The sequence below is a fragment of the Brachionichthys hirsutus genome, chromosome 7, assembly GCF_040956055.1.
Source record: "Brachionichthys hirsutus isolate HB-005 chromosome 7, CSIRO-AGI_Bhir_v1, whole genome shotgun sequence".
In the NCBI taxonomy this organism is placed as follows: domain Eukaryota; kingdom Metazoa; phylum Chordata; class Actinopteri; order Lophiiformes; family Brachionichthyidae; genus Brachionichthys; species Brachionichthys hirsutus.
The window spans coordinates 10,495,710-10,520,000 of NC_090903.1; the positions used below are offsets into that span (position 1 = coordinate 10,495,710).

Consider the following 24,291-nt stretch of genomic DNA (forward strand, 5'->3'; position numbering starts at 1 on the left):
AATTTGAAATGTGTCTTTAAAACGTCTTGTTTTGGAGAGACATTTCTCACCAGGAGTGAATAAGTTCTCAAGCATCTATGCTAAAAGTCCAGTGTTGATTTTTGTCTTACTGTTTTTAGCAATTTACTTGTATTTTTGTGAGGAATATGCATGGTGAGTGGGGATTTGGCACTGACAGGAAACAAGTTACTGATTCAAGCTGAAGACATGAATTTCATAGACGTGCACAGTAGTTTAGCAAGAATGAGGTTGGAACATAACAAATTTGAAATAGAATCTATTGACACTTGAGCAAATTGTTCTGCGGTCCAGACCCGAGTAGTTTTTGCAGCACAAGAGGTTCACATATACCTGTTTACTTCCTCGATCTGTTTACTGTTTGCGTTTGTCTGGCATGCAAAGATATGATTTCTCTGTCGAGGACCCTAGAAAGGTTTTCACCCTGCGCTTAGGGATCGAACTCAACACCGCTGAATCACAACTGATATAATGGCAGACTATGGAGAGAAACTGCAGTCCAGTAAAGACCCTCTATGACAAGTCCAAACAGGATGCATTCGCTCTCGTCCCTGCTGGTGCTGTTTTGGGACGCATGGGTGTCACGTTGACCTTACTGACCATTGCTATAGCAAAGAGGGGGAATGAACGCAGTGCACGAGAAGGAGGGAGCGCAGCAGTAAAGTGCTCACCCTGAGCCATTATGATTAACCATCAGCAGTTTTTGTGTAATCATCGGCAATGTGCAGACAGCAGAATCGTGTACGCAAAGAGCTGCAGAGAAAAATCAATCACATTATATTACTCTGGACATGCTTTATTGACCTCTGTTAGTGTTCACACATTTCATACTTGATTTGTATCTACTGGCCGACGTTCAGAACAATGTCTGCAATTCGGGCAATGAGGAAAAGCAGAGCAGAATTTCCAAGCCTGAAGCCCATGCTTATAGATTGAGTGCTACTTTACAAAAAAAGAGAGAGCTATTTAGATGCCTTCCCTGCATACATTATAAAAAATAGACAGAGTGGATGGAGATCTGCCCTGATTCAGGTCCTTTAAAGAATATTTGTCGTTGGTACTGACTAGCTGTCTATGTGGGAATATTTGCATTGGAGCCAGAGCCGCTGCACCGTAGCTCAAACAGAGAACAGTGGATAAGAGTTGGATGTCTCATTATCTGAACACCAAGCCATGACAGCTACATTCATAGAAAATGCATTGTCTTTAAAGGTTAAGAGTTGTTACGACAGGAGCAATGTATTTAAAAAAAATACATTTTAGAGTGAAGTACCTTCAGATATGTTTTCCTTGGTAATGAAAGAAGTATTCGGAGGAAATGTAGTAATTTGGAGGTCCATTTCCTCAAGTCTTTATTCCCTTCTGCTTCTTCAACTATTTATCTGGGGAGAGTGACGAGCTCACAGCTAGAGAACAGACAGTAAACATTTTGTTATAGTTGCAACCATCTCTTATTACTGGTTTTTCCATTTAAAAAAAAAAAGAAAGCCTTTCAAAGCATTCAAAGCATTTTGGCGGATGAAGATGTTTCACAATTTTCTCCCTCTCACCCTCTTTCTCTCCTCACTATACACCTGAATCCGTTCTCTTTTTGATGCTGTTAAGGGAGTAATTGAGTGCAGAAAATGGCTTGGCTTATTTGTACTGAGCCTGATCCAGAAATGATTAAAGCTAAAGGGGTCTGAGGTATTCAAAAAGAGAGAACGACAAAAAAAAGAATATGGTTAATGCTTTTTTTTTTTTCCTTTTTCCATTTTGTGAGGCGAGAAGGAGACGGGAGGGCTGGTCAGGCTCAGCAGCCAGACAGGTTGGTGTGAGAGAGAACTGGGTGGGTAGGTGCATGGGTGGGAGTGTTCGGGGAAAGGAGGGTGGGCACATATAGAATAGCCCCTACTCATACCCCTATTAAAAGCTTCAGGATTGTGAGAGACAGTAAAAAGACAGATATGAAGCTTCTTTTATCAATTACTGAATACTGAGTGCACACCTTGGAGCTCTTTGTCCTCTGTAGCACCAGCTCCCTGTCTCTCGTGTTTTCTCTTTCTTACTTCATACCTCGCTCTCTCTTGCTGGCTTAAAGCCTTTGAGTCAGATGCATTAGTGCCGAGGCCTGAGAAGAGGCAGCGTTTTCAAAGCCCAGTTGGACTTACTTCTAGCCTGTCGTTGTGGCTCCTTTTCAGGCTTTTATTCTCAGACATTAAGGGCAGGTTGAAAGAGATGCCCTCAACCTATCCACTAAACATATATCTCTCTTTTTTTTCTTTTTTACCTCACAGCAGAAATGATTAGTGAAGGGAGCTGATCCACTGTGCTTCTTCCAGAAATCATGTTAAAAAAAAAGAAGAGAAGAAGCAAATTAAGCTTGTCTGTACACCTACACAGCTTTGTCCATTCAGACTTTCAGATAAACATGCAGCATACATGGGTCGAGCCTTGCTCGAAAATATAAACAAATCTCCATCAAATTAGAGTTCCCAGGTTTTATTGTCAACAGCAATCTTTTATATATATATATATATATATAGCAACGTCTCCTCCATCTCATCAATAATTGAAATGAATGTGAGCCTTTCGTGGCAACTCTGTCAAGTCGTTGACTTTGGATGGATGTGCTGGGCTGTGCCCTTTTACCCCAGCTATGACTCTTGGGACCTATTTACCTCGCAGACTGGCTTTCCAGCCGACCTATTGACCAAGTCAGTTAATTACTTCCCAGTTAAAACAATACTAAACAGCTAATGCAGTCAGTAGCGACAATTTAATGTCCCAGATTGTGCGGTTTTGTAGTCTATTCATTGTGTGTAAAATCATAGCAGCGCTCCCATATGAGTCCACGGGAGCGAATTTAATGTGTTTTCACATTGTAGGTTTTGTGAGGATTGTTGCTGTGGGTGCGATTACGGTGATAGCCACTGGTAATGGTTCTGTTAAAGAAGATATAGCTGTAAAATTAGAGGTTCACAGAGCTTATTTGCCAGGGCAATAGCTGCCTTTAGGATCCATAATATTGTTAGTGAGTTTTTGTACACCGTGCTGACGGATGCTGTCGGATTGCTCAAGGATTGCTCTTATCAAGACACATGAGGACATTATTATGTAAGATTGCTCATTTTAACTCAGGGTCTATTCCTTTGCAGCCGATCCCAGCACCCCAATCCCTTTACATCATCCTCACCTCATCTGTCATCACCACAAGCAGACAGCAGGGGGGACACTTTTCAAATCACCTAGTGTTTTGCCACAAGCGCTGTTATGATGTTAATAAGATTTCCATTTATTTGGGTGAAAAATAATCATTTCATTTTAGGTTTGTTGCATGAGTACAGGTATTTCTAATGGATTTAGATTTTTTTTGGGGGGGGGGCTTGCTATTAATGTCAAACCGTCAGGAAGTTTCTCGAGTTGACAGTGAGACTGTGCGACTGTGGCCTGGCAGCCATTAGGATGGTTAATGTTGTAGAACACAGCATCCATCTTCCCCCACCCCTTCAGAACAGTTTCATTAGTCTCAGTCATCTGAGCCTCTTCTTATAGTGTTGCTGTGAGTCATATTATTGGCAATTGATGCAATCAATAAAAAAAACTTATGTAAAAAGTTACCAAGCTTGGTGGACAACATGCATATTCTAAAGCGCAGGGCATCATATGACAATCTGCCTTCATCCCTAGTTGATGAATAAATAAGCCTATAATGAGAATATAAATAACAAAAATAAAGATTTAATAATCATAATCATAACAATAAAGGGTGGCAGGGTGGTGTAGTGGTTAGCGCTGTCGCCTCACAGCAGAAGGTTCCAGGATCGAATCCTATCTGTGCTTCTTTGATTTTTTCTCGATTCTCTGGTTTCCTCCCACCTCCAAAAACATGCAATTTAGGTGAATTGATTACTCCAAATTGTCAAATTGAGTGTATGCGTGAATGCTTGTCTGTCTCTGTGTGGCCCCGCAATGCGCTGGCAATGATGCACACTTCAGCAGCTATTGGAGACTGCACAACTCCACATGAATGAACAGGTTTTGTTTTTAGATGTTTATGTCTTCTTGTTAAAATACATTTTATCTTTGCAGCAACTGATGTCATTTTAGACCAAAAAATAAAATATAAAAAATACAATTATGTCTGGAAAAATAGTCAGATTTTTGAAATCTGCCATTAAAATTTAGCATATCATCCAAAGAGAAACACAAAAACGGTGTTTAAAACAATGTAAATAATGTAAAGGGGAGGTATCTATAAATATATAAGTAAGAATACATTCTGTAACTTGGGTATGGAATAACAATGTGAGAGTTTAGAGGCATTAAAGTCTGAACTTTGGGGGAGTGGTGCATTTTATTTTTTCCCTCTCTTTCTCCCACAGATGTGGATCATGGAAGCCACGGTATTGTAGTGCTTTCATGGAAAAGGCCATCTTTAGGACCTCTTGATCAATCTGTGACCTTTAAGTGCATAGCCATCTTGTAAATAGGAGGGTGCGCTTACACAGACTTCAAAAGCAAGGGGACCCGCCAATTTCCAAATGGAGCTGTGTGGAGTGGTGCTGGTGGGAAGTCCATAAAAGCCTGCCTTGTTCTCTGCACACCTCCTCTTTGCTCCACAACAGCCAGTTAGGGTAATAGCTTGAGAGAGAAAAGGGAAGAGAGAGAGGAGGAGGGATGGATAGATGGATGGATGGATAGAGAGAAAAACAGGTAATTACTGGTAATCATTGGTCGAGGAAGAGCTGATGATCACTGCAGTATAACAGATTGTACTGTTCCCTGTTGAAAAACACTGAGGAGGCCGGATGTGGCGCTGTCGGCAGGTAACGACTGGGAAATTAGTCAGTAACCTTAACCCCCCCCCCCTCGCAATCATAGAGAAACTCTCTTTCCCTCTTTCTCTCCTTTTCTCTCTTTCTCTCTCATTGAGAGGAGTTACATAAATCTCAATGTCCCACTCAATAAGTACTGTATGAGTAGGGACTACGGGTCCTTTATTATATTACAATCTTTTTTATTTAGATTGGTCATCAAGTAGAGGCAAGTAGCTGTGGTTCAACAAGGAACCAAGGTGATGCAAACAGAATTATTAGAGCGAGTTACAAAAGCGCTTCCTCAATCTTGAGTTAAGCAGAGATTTATTTATGAAACGCATTGGTCACAATGCGTCTGTTTAGTAAAGGCAATGGTTTTGTATGGTTTTGAATTTTAACTGAAGTACCAAGTGAAGTTCCAACTGTGACCATGGGATAATTAATTTCCCATCAATGATATACGCCGCAGAGATTTCCATGTATTTCACCTACAAATAGCATCCCATTTCTGACCTTCATTTTCAAGCCACATTATAATTATTTTTGCTAAAACCATTTAAGTTAAACAACAGACATGCAACATTAATTAGATAAACGTGCCCTGAATCATTTGGTTGAACGTTCATCAACCTTTCCCAAAAATGACTCGGCATTGATTTGTTATCCAACTCTTAATTAAGTGTTACAGCAAACGTTATTCTCTTATGGTAATTTATGGAAGTGCGACGTCGAAGGTCGAACCAGCTGACATATTTGTAAGTGAGAGTACACTTTATTTGGGGGGGGGAAAAAAGAAAATGATATTCTAATATTCTGATCATTCCCACTGGGTCACAATAAAATTGCTTTTCAAAAAGTACTCCGATTGTATTTTCAGTCGTTTGGTTTCAAATCCCAGGCAATTTCTACAATTAAAGCCATCAATGCAGTTGCATTGTTGCAGAGTATCACTTTATTTCAATGATTTCTTACACCGCTTCTCACGTTCACAGTGATGAGCTCCTGGAGGTGTAGACTTTAACAGAGCCAGTGTCACAAGAACACTTATTGATTTTGAGCAGTGTCTTCTGTGTGACTAGACAGTGGCCTTATAGCGGGAGTCTTCGCTCGATCAATTGGGAGCACTTGCGCTGCTTGTACCTGTTTGTAACTGATAAGACAACACTTCAGAGAACTGATAATGATTAATTGAGGATAAACACAGCAAATCAACATACTGGGAAAGAGAACGCAAAGCAAATATAGGAAACAGTTTCCCAGGAACATTGATTAAATTTGAGCTTTGTGACACTAAATAAAACTGCATGACATGGTTAGCCCATATCCGGATACCGCCCTGGATGGGACTTGTGAGGTCATGCAGTCTTGACCCAGATGCATACCGGAGATGACCTACTAGACAAAGCAACAAGGATGATTTAAAATGAAGGCACAGAACATTTGAATGACGACAGCCTTTTATTTGCTGCAATACTTGTGAATGAAGTGGTGATCAAATATGACAGATCAATGAGAGTGACATGTGAGGGCGGATGCCTTTTGTGCTGACATGTGCCATTGCTAACTGTTGTCATGGGAAGCCTGTCACTTGAAGCAGGTCAGATCAAAATGTGCCGCTGGGACCTCTGCCTTCCGTCAGCACAGTCAAACAACGCCGCCACCAATGGAGGAGTAAAGCTCACTCGGTTTGTTTTCAAAATTACAGTATCACTAGCAAGTAGCCCACACCCGTGAGGTGTCTTGTTATTTAAGCTCATCCTAGCCATTGCATGTTTTTTTTTGTTGTGGCCATTCAAAAGGCTTTACCAATAAGACAGCTAATAATAAAAGGCTTGTAATGGATAAATAGAGGTTTTGTCATCTCGCTACAGTTTAATCTGGCCTGCAGGTCCTCCGGCAGTGGAGGACAGGTAACGTGAGACTCAAAGATTCGCTGCATTAGTTCTGCTTAGCTAACCATGAATGCTAATTGCAGGAAGAACAAACTACTACTCTCTCCTCCTTTTCCTCTTTCCTCCTCCTTTGCCTGATAGCAGAACCAACTGAGAAGCTTGGTGAGTTTCATTTAGCTTTGCTTCGAGCTGTAACAAAGAAGGCTGTTCTGTAAGGAAATATATAAAGAGAAGACATAGTTGAAGATACAGTCATTGATTTACCCAGAATCATCATGTTATAATCTCAATGACATTATGAATGTGCATGGGGTGAGGCATCGCCCCAATATATAACTCTGCACAAACTCTTATCCAAATGCTTTTGAACTTTGAGGCTATACTGGGACTAAACTGTAACTTTACTGAGCTTCACTTAATAGGCAGCATTTAATTTTTCCATCAAGTTGCCAGTGGTGAAGAGTTCTGGAAATTACGTGAAATATCTGCTAAATCTTTTCAGCAATTGTTGCGCATATAACAGAAATGTGAAAGCTGCGTTGGCTGTGATCAACAAGTTCTAGAACTGAGTGACCTGCTGTAATCACCTCAACCGTGAGGCACCTTTGTACAAAAAAAAAAGGTTAAATGTCACATTGGAAGAAAGGAGGCAAAGAATGAAAGAGTTAAATCCCATCTAATACTGATACTGATACTAATCTGTAGACAAGGTCAAAGACCTGGTTACACACCAGAGGCTACACAGTCTAAGAGGTGATGGTCAGCTTGAGTCCCCAAAGCTGTGATCACCCTCTGAGGTTCTGACCTGGGCAAATGAGAGGCCACTGCCCTGGTGGCAGCCACTACCTCATATCAGTCTTCATTCCAGACATCTATGGGCTAGTATGAGCTACCTGCAGGCCCTCAGGCAGGAGATATCATATAGCCACTGTACCAAACACTCCTGTCTTTACCTTGCAGTGGAGATTTATTGTAATTAGAAGATTCCTTTACAAAAGCTTGAGATCAGTGTTTCTTTGGGGCTCTCAATGCAGTCCCATGGGGGACACCCTTTGATCTCAACCTTTGAACCTTAAGAGTTAAGCCTTCCCTTTGCAAATAAGTTTGACATGATGGACCACTTCCTAATTGGACAATTGCCCAGTGCCTCAACTCTGGGCCCTGCTGCGTTAACAAGTGTACGTTTTCCTTCTCACTTTCCAAAGTCTTACCACATCAGTACTGATGGCTTTGAAGTGGATGTCTCTTCTCCACGTATGCTTGTTAAAACACAGACAATGTTCATATGACAGGTACAATCTGAGATGACAACAGAAAGACGTTCGCTGTACAATCTCAACAATCTTTAAGGACACACATCTGTGTGCGAGTGTGAATTCTATTGGGTTTCCCCACTTGTTTTCTTTCTTTTCTCTTTCAGTCTACCTCCCACTGAGTGTAAGCCTGATCATGCTGAAGGCTATAGTAGCTCTTAAACCATCAGAGACATTGGCAGAGAGGACTAGCGGTGTCGGGTCCCACCCTGCAGCATGTGGTTTGTAAGGTTCTGCCCCTCCACACCTCCATCCCTTTCCCAATCAGATTAGTTTGTCTGAAAGTCAGAGGAAAGGTTGTTGGCAGTGGGCCCTGAAGGCTTGGAGAACAGGTGGCCATGCACTGACATGGTTTCCTTGCATTAATCGACAAAAACATTGTGACAGTATGCATCCATGTTTGACGCCAAGATCAGGAGCTTCTTAAAGTCATTGTAACTCTGAGATTAGAGCATGTAATCAAATCTGTTTTCACCAACAATACTTTAAATCTTGATTAAATATTAATCAAAGGAGTGTAGGTTTTTTTCTTTTCTAGCCCTCATTCTGAGTCGGAATAAAGAATTTGTTACCTCAGATTGTGGCTACAGTTACCTGCACCTGTACTGAGTAGTCCTTCAAATCTACCTGCAGACCGTTGCTCAAACAGATTACCCAATAACCTTTCCCGACGACCTCTTTAGGGTTTGTTCCCCTGCAGGACCACGGGAATCTACGCAACCAAAATACCTCCTCCTAGGACACTGAAGCCGTGTCTCACAAGCCGCCTAGCACCAAGACGGATTGTTTAGGGGCGCAGAATTAGTTAGGTCAGGGAATCCTCGGCCCCGGGCCGAGCTAATTACTTTCTAATGTGACGATGATTCTTTTGAAGAACTGTTTTCTCACTGACCAAGACCCTTTAAAGCCGTCTTGGGGGTGCAAAGGGGACTAAGAGGGAGTACATCATGGCAGGCCACACCAGGGCCAGAGGGGGTGCTCGGGTTACACCCTGACTGTCGTGATGCATTGTTGTTGGGACGCCTGGGCTCCAGCGCTACCCCTCCATCCTCCTCCTCCTCCTCCTCCTCCACGAGTGGCTGCCGCAGAGCCTCACAGAAACCCTGACACCGGTCCAGAGGATGCACTCCCCATGTGAAACCTTACACTCAACTAATGGTTACAAATGTGTTTTCAAAGAAATCCCTGGTCTCCCATAAAAACCATAGACTCACACGGATAGATGCGTATACATGTATGCACACATGGGCACACTGGCATAATAAATAGCAGACAGTTGGATGGGAAAAGGGAAACACTAAATATTTTAACAAATTTCAGATTATTTGAGTTTTACCACCAACAACAGAATATTGAACATTTACTACAATTCGACTCTAAGAAGGAATAGCAGGTCATTGGTGGCTTTGACTGACACACCAAACGGATTTCAGCAACCTTTAGATTTCTGACTCTCGCTCCCTCAAAGAAAATGCATATACCCTTCTTAAAAGCATCCCTAATTAGCTGTCAGGTGATATTGCGTTGCTTTCATTGTGCTCCCTGCTCTGGTGCTGCAGGCTATGTGGTCAGCAGTTGACTGAATTGAAAGATCATCTCTCTATACACCAGTCCCCTGCACCTGAAAGAGACCACTTGGTCCTCACAAAGAAAACCCAACTCTCCATATTAACTAGAACTCAGTTTCAATTCTCGTAACAAACAGATCATTGACCCAGAAAAGACAAGACGATAACTTGAGAATATGTCTGTACGTTCAAATAAATTCAATTGCTGGTGATATATTTGGTTCCTATCAATAAATGAATGATTATTTGGATCAGATTTTTATTTTTTGGGGGGGTGGGGTGTTTTCATCAGTTCAATGGAGCTGATTTTAATTTAAAAAAGAGACTTCATGTATCCAGTTCCAGCATTTGATGACACTGACAGAAGCTTTTGCAAAATCACAATCACATTTTGCCATTTATGTGCAAAAATATCCATCCTTTCCTACATTTCCCTGAAAGCTTTATCTTCCATCTTCAGGATATGACAGTCAGGTAATTCCTACAGAGATATGATTTCTTCCTGTCTGTGAGCTCCACTGCAGCTCTCCTCCAGACAGTTCCAGTATCCACTGCTGCAGCGGAGGGACCTTGTTTGAAGGTCATGTCAGCACCAAGGCGTAAACGTTAGACCTTTTTGTGGTCAGGGTAAATGTACAAGGCCGCCCTGCGGGAGCACTCCTTCCCTCTCATTAATCGGCATATAACAGGCCCTTGTAGAGCCAAACTGTCTGCGACACATCAGCACTTAGAAATAAAAACCCTCAGCCAACCCTGTGACGGCTGTGGTTGGAGTACAGCGGCTGAATCATTTCAGTGAGACAACACAGACACGTCTGCTGGTGGAAGGGATACAGGAAAGGGGAAAACCCATTCTTTAGACACCAACCATGAAAAGTAAAAGTGAATCAGAGTTGGTGTATATTTTTAACTGATTTTTGAATCTGTAAATGGGGATTTCTATGTTAAAATGTAATATTAATGTCCAAACATTTACCTCCAAATGTTTGCTGCATTCTGTGAGTAAACAGTCCTCCACAATAAATAATACACAACATATACACCCATCACCCTGCCAGTGAGGCCAATAAATCAAAGGCGCCGAGAAAGCAAACTTAACAGTTCTAATGCTCCAGCCGAGAAACTTAATTTACCAATTTGCAGGAAGACAAGATGGCAGGAAACAAGCCAATTTGCCACGTGTGCAGTGCACAACAAACCACAGCCTCGCTCCCCGGCCTCATGAGAGGTAATTATCCCTAAAAAAGAATGCCATCCTCTATTAAGATTGTAGCCGCATCAAAACGAGGGAGGCAGCCTCATTAAAAGCAATTATGAGGGAATTAGAAACATCATTTAACTAAACGAGCAAATAATGTCCAGGATATTGAAGAAGCTGCCTGCACTTCTGCCGACCGCTGCAAGTCCCATTACAAAAATTGTAGGTCTTTAATAGAATAATGACGTGCTTTATCTTCCCTGCCTCTCTGTGAGAGGGTCCAGGAATAGAGGGGAGGTTTGAAGGAGAGAGAGGAGGTTCTGGAAGCAACAGTTTCAAAGCTCTCTGTCCTCGGCGAGTCTCAGTCCTGAGTGTGTAACATAAGGCCTCCGAGATAATCCCCCTATTGTCCCGACAAATACAAAACTGAGAGCAGAGAATTGTATCTCACATCCATTATTGTGTCAAAGGTAATGCTAATAGCTTACCTCTCAAGTAATAGCCGAGCTCTTTGCACATGCAGCCTATAATAATTTGATGCATATTGGACACTTCAGAACAGGCTGGATAAGAAATGGTTAGTAATTTAACAATAACGCATAATGCATTTTGTCATTACAGTCTCAATCCAGATATTTGGTTCAGTGTTATTTGCAGGGGGCTTATGTTAGAGATGGAAAGGATGTCTTTGTTGTTCCAAAGATGTGCTTGTAGTTGACTTTTAGGCAGTCAGTAACCGGGTTTTAAATAGTTGTTGTTAAATCTTTAAGCCATTCTTTTATTTTTGACGAAGCCAAACAACAAAGTTTAAAGTTATGTTCATTTGATTTGATTTATTCTTGTGTTTTATGGTTATTTATGTAAACATTTTCTGAGAATTTTAAGTTCCTATTTGCACAAATACTTCATTTCCAAAGTTTAGATTTTACGATATTTGACTTTGCATACTCTAACCTTATGTTGCATGCCTCATTTCCCTTTGCCTGCACAGTCGCATATTCCTCTTCTGTTAAGGAGAGGGGGGGGGGGGGGGGGGGCAAACACAATTTCCCTTCAGCTCCTTCATTTCCAGTTGATATAAAACAGAATCATGAAAAATCACTTCTGGTCCAAGCTCTCCTTTTTAACCATTAACCCATAAACACAGACGCTGGTTAAAGGCAGCGGCTGACAGGGCCTGCTTCAAAAACCTTGTTACGCTCCCCTCAAATTCATTTAGGGAGCAAACAGGTCTTGAGAGTTGTCTGGCTTAATGCATTGCGATCGCTTTTAAAACTCTTGTCTTGAAGCAGACCCGCAGCTCTGCATCTGCTCGTGGTGTTATACTTCATAACCTTCCCCCTATAATATGAAGCTAAACATACCCTCTTTAAATCAAATGGCTGTAAATATGATGGGAGCTAGTTGAAAATTCCTCATCCAAGTATACAGAGAAGGGCTAAAATATAGGAAGAAAAGGCTTCTTCAAATATTTTAATAGAACATTATGAATAAAACGTGCTTAAATATAATGGGATCTCCATCAAGTTAGTTTGATCTACATAATTTTATCTGAAGATGTAAAAGAGGTGATATCTGGATGTTTTAGTATAACTCATTATGATCCTGTAAATATGCTCTAAAAACGATCCTGAGAATCAATTTGCCCGGCACTCGATGTCTTTGCCTCTCCCTCTCCACACTGTGTCTAGCCCACAGTTTCCATTACTCCCATCATAAATTATACCACAGAGTGAATTACACTTGCTTTTCACCTTACCAGGCAGGTTTGATGAATCCTAAGGCACAACACATCATCTCAACAAATCTTCATCACCATGCCAGTCGCTGTCTCTTTGCAGTTTAAACCACTTCAAATCATTTTCATTGCCCTGCTATTAAAATTTGTATTTCACACCTGCCATTGCAGTGATACATAGTTACATGGAACCCCCTCCTCTCTAGCCTCACCCAGCCCTCTCTTTCACTTTCTCTCTCTGCTCATATTCCATCCTTTTCTTCTATCGCAACATACCGGTGGGTGTCTCTCTCCCACTCGCTGTCTCTCTCTCTCTCTCTCACTGTCTTGTAAATCAAACAACCTCGGGTGACAGGTCATGCAGATTTCCCACAAGTCACTGGGGAGCAAACATCCATCCAAAAGAGCGGCGTGTTGCCGTCACACCTGATGACATAATGACCACTTGGAAACTAATAAACAGCTTCATTCAACCAAAGCTATTGCTCCTTTTCATAAGCATTTCTGTCCCCCATCCCTCGCTCTGTCTCTCTTTTCGCTCCATCTCCTATCTGTCACAAATTCATCCTCCTGCACCTCACCTCCTCGCTGGTGCTGGAGTTACCCATAAATCACTGCTGTTGTCTAACGCTAGCCATTTTCCCAGAAACACAGTGCGGCTGTTGCAGAAATTGGGTCAGGCATAATCTGCAGGGCAGCAGAGCTTGGCTAGTTGTGATTCTGCTCGGTAATGTAGCCATTAGCAGATAGTGAGAGATGGGTGGGATGGGTAGAAGGGCTGCTGGGTGAGGGGGTCCCCTCGAACACGATGTGACACCTAAGAAAAGCTGGCAAATGACACGGTTTTATCGCTCCCTATCAACGACGTGATGTGTGTCCGTAAAACAGATTCTGTTCAGGCTTGCACTTGATATTTCCATGGATTAAATTATGAAATTTTAAATTTTACTTGGACAGTATGACCTAGCTGACATGCAACATGTCTTGAAAAACTGTCCCCTGACATACACCGTTTATAAAAAAAATGTGCAAGTGATAGTCATTGATTACCCAGAAAGACAACAGCTTCAATGAATGAGCCCTGAACTTTGACAGTATGCCTCTTAATTCTGTTTCCCCTTATGAGAATTGATGCTGGGAGGCAGACATCAAAAGGGAGAAGATCCAGCCCAGAGGCCAGATTAGCGTGTGATCGTGTCCATCTCGCTTCCATCCTGCTTTATGCCTCATGTTCTTAGTTATCTCTGTGTATCAGCTACAACAGGCTGCTTGCTCAAGTCATCCATATTGATTTGCAGGAAAGAATTACAAGCACGGTTTGCACTGTCAAAATTATCCAGAGTACATATAACTTTAAAGTTTAGCTTTTTACCTAATGAAAACAACGATATCATTTTCAGGAATCAAACAAATATGCAGCATTAGAACTACAATCATTTCACTGCATTCCTACAAATGCTTTGTTGCGCCACAGGTTGAAATTTAATTAAATTGTATTTTTACTCATAATTTAATAATTATTGTGTTTTTACCAGGTATCTAGAATGTGTAACCATGGCAATGTAAATCATGCTATTATTGGATATTATAATTTACACAATTGTCTTCCAGGTTTTTTTCCCCCCATTCTTTAATTTTACTTAAAGCACTTGTTTTCTTAGTTTGAAGCACTTCTAATAAATAAAAAGTGCAGGTCTAGAACAAAATTCACCATTAATTACGTCATGAGCCTTTCTCATCTCACTGAATAATCACTGCAGTACACCTGATCAGAAACCACTTTGTTCCATATTTACTGCTCAAGAAAACATGAATCAAAGATAAGTGTAAATTATGACTGGACTTCTTTACAAAAGCTTTAAGTGTTCCTCTTTTTTTAGTAATTTAATCGTCAGTAATTAAGTTTAAAAATGGAAGCCAACAGAACATATACCTAAAATAAAACCAACCAATTTTCACTGAAATAGAAAATTTATTGAATGAGATTATTATCGTAGGTCAAAATTACAATAGTAAATGATATTTTTCCTTAAATGGAATAATATCCTGTCACTTAAAATGAAATGACTGATGCGTTACAACAGGCTAAGCTTGACAGACCAATTATCAATAAAAACGGCGTAAACTCGTTTTTATGAAGTCCATTTTTCTTGAGGGAATGTTGAATATGAATGCTTAACTCCATGCTTCATTAAGGATGGACAGGAAAATAAAAGTACAAAAATTATTGGAATTAATTATACACATGGTGTATTTTAGACATCTATAGGGAAGCTTGATGCTTTCTTGTGAGACATTTCAGTTGCTGCATATATAATAAAGTGTTACAATTAATATACAGCGGTTATGTGGAAACACTTATGACAATGTTATATTGTTCTGTAATGCGTTTTTCTTTGCGTCGATCGCAGTCGCGAACATACAGAAGAGTCAATCAGTAGTCAACCTTGTTATACAGATTGTATAAAGGTAACGCTGGCAGGTTGCTCCCGGGATAGTACAGGGGCGTCGGAAAGGCGATGGACCGGGGAACCGGAACGCGCAGTAGGGAGTTATCTCTGAAAACCAGCGGCATCCCGACTAGTGTCTGCGCGGAGGCGTGGGCCATGTTCGCCGCCTCCAGTTCGGCTGATAGCTGCCGTTTCCATTTGTTCCTCCTGTTCTGAAACCACGTCTTGACTTGAGTCTCCGTCAGCTGCAGACTGGAGGCCAAGCAGGCGCGCTCCGAGCTGCTCAGGTACCGCTTCATGTCGAAGGTGGACTCCAGCTGGTACACCTGACTCCGCGAGAACACGGTGCGCGTCTTCTTCTTGGAGGAATTGCCCTGCTTGTCCGCGCCGTCCGTCTGTCTCTCCTCCGAGAGAGGCGACATCTGATGGCACGATCGCTCCCGTTCTTCCTTGTAATCCTGCCGCAAAGCCGGTGGCAGGTGCGCGCGTCGCAGCAGCGCGCCGTTCCCAGACAGGAGCGCTTTATCTGGACCTAAACGCGAGCAGGAGAAGCGCATGCATGGTGAATATCACGATTAGTTCTATTTTTAATCGTACTCAGTCTGAGTGTTCGTCAAGTGTGAACTCCGACTTCCTAAATCGCCTGCTGGAAAGTTGGTGACTTTTTAAATCAACATTTCAGCAGGAGTGTGCTCGTCGTGCAGCGCGCTGTTAATTAAACCCTCTGTTTAACGCGCCATTGCATAAACATGTTTGATCAATTAGCATGAGGCTCAATTACATTTAAAAAAGAGAGTAAAGACAGGAGGCTAATTATTCGACCTCCACTCTGCGGTGATAATCCGCACATGACAAACGAGAATCGCTAAAAATAGGGCAAACACATCATATCACTGCTTATCTATAAAATAGAAAAGGCCAATAAGGAATGGCGATTTTATTGAGTATAAAATAAGGGCTTAATACGTGATAACATTTTATTTTTTCTATTCTATTATTCCCAAATCCGAGTCCGTTCCGTTTTTGCTGCAATTAAATCATAATAAAATAATAGTAAATATTCCTCACCTAAACATGAGAAGCTGTGGGGTTGTCGCTGCGCGCATGGCTCGCTGTGGCCCGTGTCGGAGCAGAAGCAGTCCGCCGAGTCCTCCCCGCCGCTGCACTCCTCGGAGGAGGACACCGACAGCGATCGCCTCCTGGGCGTCGGGGCTGGCGGCGGCGGCTGCCCCTTGGAGAGGTCTTTGGTTCCGGACCGCGGCGCATCGGACGGCGTGCCTAAAATCGACTGGATGGTAAAGCTGGAAATCGGCCCCGACGCGCATTTGCTCCCGCTGTCTTCTATGCTACTCATTCTCGCTTCATAACAGTAATGGATTATTGTCTGAATCTTTGTATTCCGTTATTCGTTATAGACAATTGGTGCGTAAAAATAAAAATAAAAATACGAAAGCGGCTTTTGTCTCCTTGATATTGTCCTAGCCCGTTTAATTGTGGAGTTTTGAAACTGAAGGAGTTGAGGGTGTATTCCTGGTCCTCCTCCTCACGCTCTGGATCGGAGGCAGCGACGCTGCGTTGCTTCATTTGCATGTAGGTAAGCTCCTCCTGGGCCAATGGCAGCCTCCAACGCGAGCCCGCAAAGTTCAAACTCCTGTCAGGGACGAATAGAGCGAGAGAGTCGAAGGAGACGCAGATGTTTGACACCAGGAGAACTTTTTAAACTGCACATTTTAGCCTAATTTAATCTACATGATTAATATGTTTGTGACACGTTAATACATTTAAAATAGTTAAACACATATTTTAAATATGTCGAGATTTGTGAGAATTGCCATATTTTAAAAATCATGTTTTTGAAAAAGTGTATTATAAAGAAAGCCTGTGCTGCAGGGAAAAGCAGGGAAAGATCAGCCACTGTGGAAAAACTCTTTTAAATGTACGTGCACGCGGATGACTACACGCACATGGAACTAATACAGAGGCCTAACTCGCTTTTCCTGAAAATAATAAACCCATTCCGCGTCCATTATCTGCGATTAAGAATTAATTTGATCATTACTGAGCTAATCTGCCTCGTGATGACCGCGCGTGGAGTGCAGGCCAGCTAATTGATTGACTAATTGATTGGATGTGGTGGGGGGGGGGGGGGGGGGGTGCGCGCGCGTTTGCAGTGTGGGAAGAGGGTGCGCGCTTCTCTCCCCCCGTCCTCCTCCTCTAACGTTCATGCGTTTTGTGTGTGTGTGTGTGTGCGTGCGGTGCGCGCGCGGCACAGCTGCGGGGCTTGATCCGCGGTTCGGGCACATTATCCCTCTCTTACTGCTCTATAAGGCAGCACTGACAAATAGTCCGCTTTAATCATCGTGTCAGCGCCTTCCCTAAGTCACCCGGCAGAAGACGGTGACGTGAACCCTGAAGATGATGATGGTGGTGGTGAGGAAGCCTTCTGTCGACATTATCATCATCACGGCAGCCAGACTGAAGCATCTGGATCCACGCGTAAATATCGTCGACTGGCAGCGGGGCCAGCAGCTGCTTAACGATCTTAACAAAACGCTTACGCATGCAGGGGAGGCTTTGCTAAGAAAAAAAAAAAGGGGGGGGGGGGGGATATATGAGGGCAGTCAGGGCGGATGCTGGATTTATGGTGGTTACACATAAGGCGTGAAATCTGCAATGACAGTTAAATGGGTTTGTTTTATACACGCCGCTCTTTTTAAACAAAGACCTTTGTCTGTGTTGTCGCCTTCATCACTTTCAGACGACTTTAGCAAAGTGAGATTTGTTCATCATTGAGAGAGTGAAATAAAAGACTGCTATATTGTGCTCGCAAATGATGAATTACGCACGTTCCTTTCGGCGTTTAAGAACCAAACCGAGCCGTCGATCCCATCCGTATATAGCGTAGAAATGTCCATCTCTGAGCCTGATTAACGCGTCCCCCCCTTCGTCTGGTCCGGGACTCAAGTTCCAGCTCTATCGCAGCGGAAGGTGCGCGGCCGCCCTACCGCGCGCAATAACGGAAACAAGATCTTTAGCGGGAGAGAAAGGTCTGAGAAAGACAGATGAAGTTATGAGGCGATTTGATCTGAGAATCAAGCTTCGATAAATATTAAACAAAGACCCTTTGCTCACGTGTATTATGATGTATGACGTGTCCAGCTGTAGAATAAGGAAATTACCAGAGAAAATGATATCAATAAATTTTCTAAGTACAAACGTTGATTATGTTTCGATTTTCATTCAAGAAAGAGAGGCTTGCTCTTTTTTCAGACAGGCGTTTGTGTGTGTGTGTGTCAGAGAGAGAGAGAGAGAGAGAGAGAGAGCCCTGGAGGTGTACAATTTATGTAATCTGTGTGTGGAAATGAACTGGGTAATTTATTGGAAAACACAAAGTCAGGGAGATTGGATCAGTACAGCCTATCCACGGGCTCCTATCCATCAAGTTCCAATTAACAACCTAACCATTGAGTTTTAATGGCTTTCCAATCTACTGCCCCGATAGACTCATCAATTCCTCGGGGAGAAATTAGGAAAATCGACCGCCCCTCGGCGTTTCAGCGTCATTCTTCACAGCAACTATATGTCAAATTAAAAACACAATTAAAATTTAAACTGTTCCAATCAGACGGTGCCCCGTAACCTATGTTTCACTTAAAAGAACTTTGATGAAAATCTGATGCTCGCATCCAATCAGCAAACCAAATGGCATGGCTTTAAAACGAAGCTCTCTCTGCAAGAAGTGTCAAAAGAGTTGCTCAAACGCGCACGCAGGCGGGGACGTGCGGTTCTCAGAGCCAGATGATCCTTTCATTGCGCAAATTCACCTTGAAGACGTTCGGGCTTAAAGATGCCTACTATACTGCAGGGGTCGCCACAGCAAATCAACCTTCTCCACTTCACCCTGTCCTTTGCATCGTCCTCCCCAACACCAGCCACTCTCATGTCCTATAGTTCATGTATCTTCTCCTGGGTCGACCTCTAGCCCTGTTCCCTGGCAGGTCCATCCTCAGCATCCTTATCGATATAGTCCCCATGTCTCCTCTGGACATGTCCAAACGGAGATATAGTAAGATGCATGTCTTGTTCTGCGAGTGAGAATTTTATGTTTGATTTGTTTCACAAAAGTTCATTATTTTTTCTTGAAACGTCACTCATCCATTTGGCATTCTTTAATCTCATACGTACAACCTTTACACCTCTGATGTCTCCAAATGTGAGGCGAAAGCTTGTCGGTAACCAAACTGGCACTAAAACCTATCATTGGTCTTAAAATTATACCCATTCAGCTCTCCATTTTAAAGTATTACGCAGAGTACAGTCCCCGGTCACGTCCGTTTGCCCCCGTTCCCGCAAATGTACTTTATCTGATTTTTGCCCCCGCTCTCATTTCTACTTTACATAAAGATGTCGCACAAATGGAAATTATCGAGTGGTAATTTTTTCAATTTATGCGCGCAATTCAAGGTCACACGCATGAGTCGAAGTGGCGCGTGTGAGCATTGCTCTTACTTTACGCAATGTGATGCAGACGTTTACAGATCGATATGTGCCAGAGGAATAATGCCATATCCATCTATTAATTTGCAGTAATGGGGCTGTGTTGAGAGCGCGCGCGTTCGGTACGCGTCAATACTTTGGGTTGATCGGAGGATATTTGAATGAACCCTTTGTCTCCTGATGAGGTCATCATATGGAGTTTATTTCTGACTGATTTTTTTTCAATATCTAAACTTGCCTACAAATGGAAAAAGATAACGACCTTTGAGCCAATCGCTGATATGTCCCGGTTGATTTTTAATCTCATCTGTTAATATCTGAATTTTTACGGTAATATTTCTCAAGTGCAATCTGTTTTTAAATTATCCTCTCGCCAACAAATAGATTGTCTACCTTTGAGTCAAACATGGCACAAGGGAATTAATCTTATCTGAGTCCAGATTTACCTGGGCGTGCTCACCTGCAGGGGCGGAGCCAGGGTGGAACGATTTTCAGCTCTTGAAGTACAAAGAAACGTTAAGGACTGTAAAAAAAAATAAAACTTCACAATATTATTTTTATCTTATATTTTTTCTTTTATTGCTGCGATCAATTTAAAAGCGTGCGATATCTTCTTATGCACATCCCCTTGGATTTTGATTGACGTCTTCTGATTTATCAAACTTGGTTTGATATATAAAATAAATCTAAAATACTGTGTGTGCGCAGTCAAATTTTAAGCTCAGTTCTGATTGGGTGCAATATCTGACCTGGATCCTAAAAATAGAATGTTATTTGTAACGTTTTCGCTTCAAAATGGAAAAACATCCATTAAGAGCATTTTGGTTAATTTCTATTGAATTTCTGCAACGACAAATCTCTAAATTGTATTTAACTTGCCAAAGTTGTGCATCAATATTCAAGAAAACTGTTAAACATTTGCTGGAAGGAAAACGTCATTGTCTTTGCAATGTTTCATTACATTGAACGTATTATTTAATTAAACTCAATGCAATGTTGTGATGAGCCGTCCAGTGACACCATAGGGCTGCATAGGTTCAATAGTTTATCTCTAATTTGAATTATTGACCTTTAGAAAAGTTTATTTAAAGTGAGCTATTTATTTTAAAAAAGAACAATGCGGATAAAATGCGAACTGTTATTGTAGTGATTTAAAATTTAGGATAAAATATATTTTTTATTAAATGTGTTTTATTTCTTAAAATGCCTGTCCCACCTCATAGTAGGCATCACAAAAGATTTATGTGTAAAAGGGAATGTTTACTAAAAATGTAATCATGAAATTGGCTACATCAAGAAGTGAAAAAGAAATAGCTTTAAATAAAAACAACAATAAATTAATAACATGAAAACAATAAGCTGACACTGCACCCCTCAAATACTGAGGTGGGGGATACGGATGTGACATCCGTGACATCCTTCACGACACACGCGCGCGCGCGCGCGCGCGCACGCATACACCACACACACAGTGTAAGTGTGCAAAAAATGTCAGACAGCAGCTCAAACTCAGGAGTAATGCCCTCTTCAGAATACATTGGTCGTAATTTTGACAAGATGGTGGCAATTACGCATCTAATTGACCGCGCCACTTTCTATGCAAAATAACGTACAAGTGCATAAAGATGAAGACAGAAACCCCACCTGCCCGAACTACAAGTGTGACCGCGTGACCGCGCATGTACACGTGTTTTGTTTCTTAGGGTAAATTGTTTGTGGGGGGAAAAAAGGTACACGTTTTAATAAAATCTGCCCAATTTAAGCTCCTCTGATGTTTTCTATTAACGACACCGAATTTATAAAAACAATATCCCAAAAAATATATCAGGAATAATCTCCATTTATTTCACAACATGGTTCAGCAATACAATATCAAAACGATGTTTTATTGTACAAAGGAGAAGTGGCAGCTCATCTCCCTATGTTTTAAATATATACATACAAACTTTTTACAACAGTGGAGAGACTATATTTTATCGCTCCTGTTCAAAAACACTCAGCAGATCTAGACTGGAACTGGCGCTTTGTGCTTGATGAACGTGTCCAAGGGGAAGAATCACCAAAACTAAAACAAGAAGCTTTTTACAGGTAGATGAATGAGTTTTGATTGTCCTGCGTCAAAGCAAAAAAAATAATAGAAAAAGAAAGAAGAAAGCAAGAAAAGAAAAGGCGGAAAAAGCCCTGCCATAAATTCAGACAGAAACAACAACTCCACGCGGAATCCACTCTTTCACAGCCCGTCAGTGTGTATTGCACATCATCGTGTCATCAGTTCTGGAAATTAAATCACGGATATCTGAATATGTTCGTCAGCTCCGCGGCTTCGGGCCGCCAAGTCTTCTGTAAACAATTTCCCTTTATTTGTTTGTTTATTTATTTGTTATTAAACCACATAGAGTTGGCTTGTAAAACAAGAGAACAGTGTAAAACAATTGAACAGTGTATCAGGCTGAGCTGAAAATTAACTCTAATAATAATTATAATAATAATAATAATAATAATAAATTGTCGTATCACGTGTAAACGGCACCTCTAACAGTTTGTGTCTTATTTGTTCTTCTTTATTTATTCAGTCATTGTATAAAAATACGAAGTCTTTATTTTTCGGAATTGGATTTGGAAAAAACAACAACAACAACTTGCGCCGTAAATGTGCCCCTGCTCGTTTCACACCGGCCTGAGGAGCGGCACCGATGTGACGATCGGATGGGAGTAATAGACACCCGGGTGCGGAAAGGTGAGCAGCGGCTGGCTCACGGGCACGTTGGCAGCGGCGCCTCCGCTCTCCGAGGCCGCGCTCTCGTGATAGAGGATGGGCACCCGGACTATCCTCTGCGCCGCGGCGTGGTTCAGGTTGGCGGCCTCTAGTTCCGCAGCCAGCTGCCTTTTCCACTTGTTCCTCCTGTTCTGGAACCAGATTTTCACTTGGGTCTCCGTCAGGTGGAGGGACGCGGCCAGGCCGGCGCGCTCCGAGCTGCTCAGGTAGCGCTTCATGTCGAAGGTGGACTCCAGCTGGAACACCTGGCTCCGGGAAAAAACGGTGCGCGTCTTCTTCTTGCGGCACGGCTTCTGTTTGTCGTCGTCCCTCTTCTTCCACTCCTCCAGTTCGTCCTTTTTGACATCTTCCGCGTCGCTCTCCTCCAGGATGATCTCGTCGCCACTTTTGTTTGTCGGCTCGTCCTCCTCGTCGTCGTCTTTGACCTCAGGCTCGGATTTGAGCAGCAGGTCGGGCGAGTCCCTGTCTGTGCCGGAGGTTGGAGACACGTCCCTGGCTCCTGGTTTATCGGTGGCTGAAACGGGGACACAGGAAGATGTGGTCATAAACATTTGTTCTCGGTTACAGCCTGTTGATGGTCACGCACGGGAAAATTATGAGAAATGGTGGCAGAAAATATGTTTGGAAAAAAAAGATTACTGAAAACCCCGTAGTCAAATGGTCAATTTTTAATACAACACTTTTATTAACTTTGGCAAAATATTCACATTAAATGTATTTTAATTCAGTTTAGTTCAGTTTCATTCTATTTCCTGTATAGTTTTCTCTGCATGATTGATATCAATGCATTTTAAATCGGCAGAAACAGACGCAGGTGTCAGCGCTGCGGAATGATGTCCGTATATGTCCGATCAGTATGATTTGACGATGTCTTCTTCACTGTGCGCTCAATGTGTCACTTTATTGATCTATTATCCCGCGTCGTGCGGCATAACAAAATATGCCTTCGGGCTCTCTTCACTCTGTTGCTGCTTTGTGGTGAAGGAAGAGAATGTCTTCATGTCTTAATATCTGCTGACACAAAAACGCACAAAATCTACTTTTTGCAGGGTAACCTTCTGAAGAAGAAGCGCAACAATGTCATGTTTCTGTTCATATTTTATTAGAGGGTCTGGAAACGCACAGCCCCGCACATGTTTTTTTTCCCTCTCCATTTTTAATATTCAAGGGGATAAATTCTAAAACTGCATTAAAAGGCTTGTAAGTTGGCACTTTCTCTTTGAAATAAAAACAATATATCTTAAATATGTCACCACTTACCTTCGTTTCTGTGTAGGTGAGCGGATGAGCTGAGCGCGTAAGGATACCACCACGCCGAGGCGCGCTCCAGGTAGTGCGTCGGTAGATTGAACCTCTGTGCGGGCAGGTCAAACCGTGGAAAGTTAAAGTCCCCGACCTGGGAAAGGGAAAATCCGCCCTCCAAGGACACCTTGGTGGCGGACAGGACGGGTTTGGGCTTGGACGCTTTGCTGTCGCAGTTCAGGAGGTTCTTAATGAAGAAAGGCGAGTCCTTGGCCGCGGCGCACGTCTCTGGCGTCGTCTCTGGCATCGCTGCTGTGGTCTGATCGCAGAGGACCACGAAATGAAGACTTCAGAACGACGTGGGGAAAAAAAAATCTCGATAGCGATATCCCGACTGTCTAAGAACCCTGTTGTAACAGTTTAACGCCAAAAATGCGATTTCTTTTTTTTAGGGAGCGCGTAAAAACGCACGCCCCTTTTGGACTCGTAAAGTAGTATAATGGAGTGTTTAAGAGGGGGGAAAAATATCAACACACGGATGGAGTCTCATTTCCGGACTCTTTTGTCAAAACGCAAACCGTTCGCCGTGCCAGTCTGTCTGTCTTCTGATGCTACAGGCTGATGATGAAATAAAAATGTCATCCAAGTTAAATGCGGAAAGTATTGGCGATTGGGCATGTACAATGGCAAATGGGATTAGAGGGGGGGGGGGGGGGGGGACGGCGAGGATAGAGGGCGAGAGAGAGAGAGCGAGAGAGAGAGAGAGCGCGTACCGCCCCTCTTTGCGCGCTGGCTGCAGG

The 24,291-nt window shown here is 42.4% G+C and overlaps 2 protein-coding genes across 2 annotated transcripts; both read right to left on the reverse strand.

Moving 5' to 3' along the window:
- Positions 1-14,960: 14,960 nt before the first annotated feature.
- On the reverse strand, positions 14,961-16,330 carry hmx2 (H6 family homeobox 2). The gene is made up of 2 exons (XM_068741525.1): positions 16,045-16,330; positions 14,961-15,508 (listed from the first exon to the last, which is right to left on the reverse strand). The coding sequence occupies exons 1-2, from the start codon at positions 16,328-16,330 to the stop codon at positions 14,961-14,963; spliced, it is 834 nt and encodes a 277-aa protein (XP_068597626.1).
- Positions 16,331-22,140: 5,810 nt separating this feature from the next.
- Positions 22,141-23,798, reverse strand: hmx3a (H6 family homeobox 3a). The gene is made up of 2 exons (XM_068741339.1): positions 23,510-23,798; positions 22,141-22,763 (listed from the first exon to the last, which is right to left on the reverse strand). The coding sequence occupies exons 1-2, from the start codon at positions 23,796-23,798 to the stop codon at positions 22,141-22,143; spliced, it is 912 nt and encodes a 303-aa protein (XP_068597440.1).
- Positions 23,799-24,291: the final 493 nt, after the last annotated feature.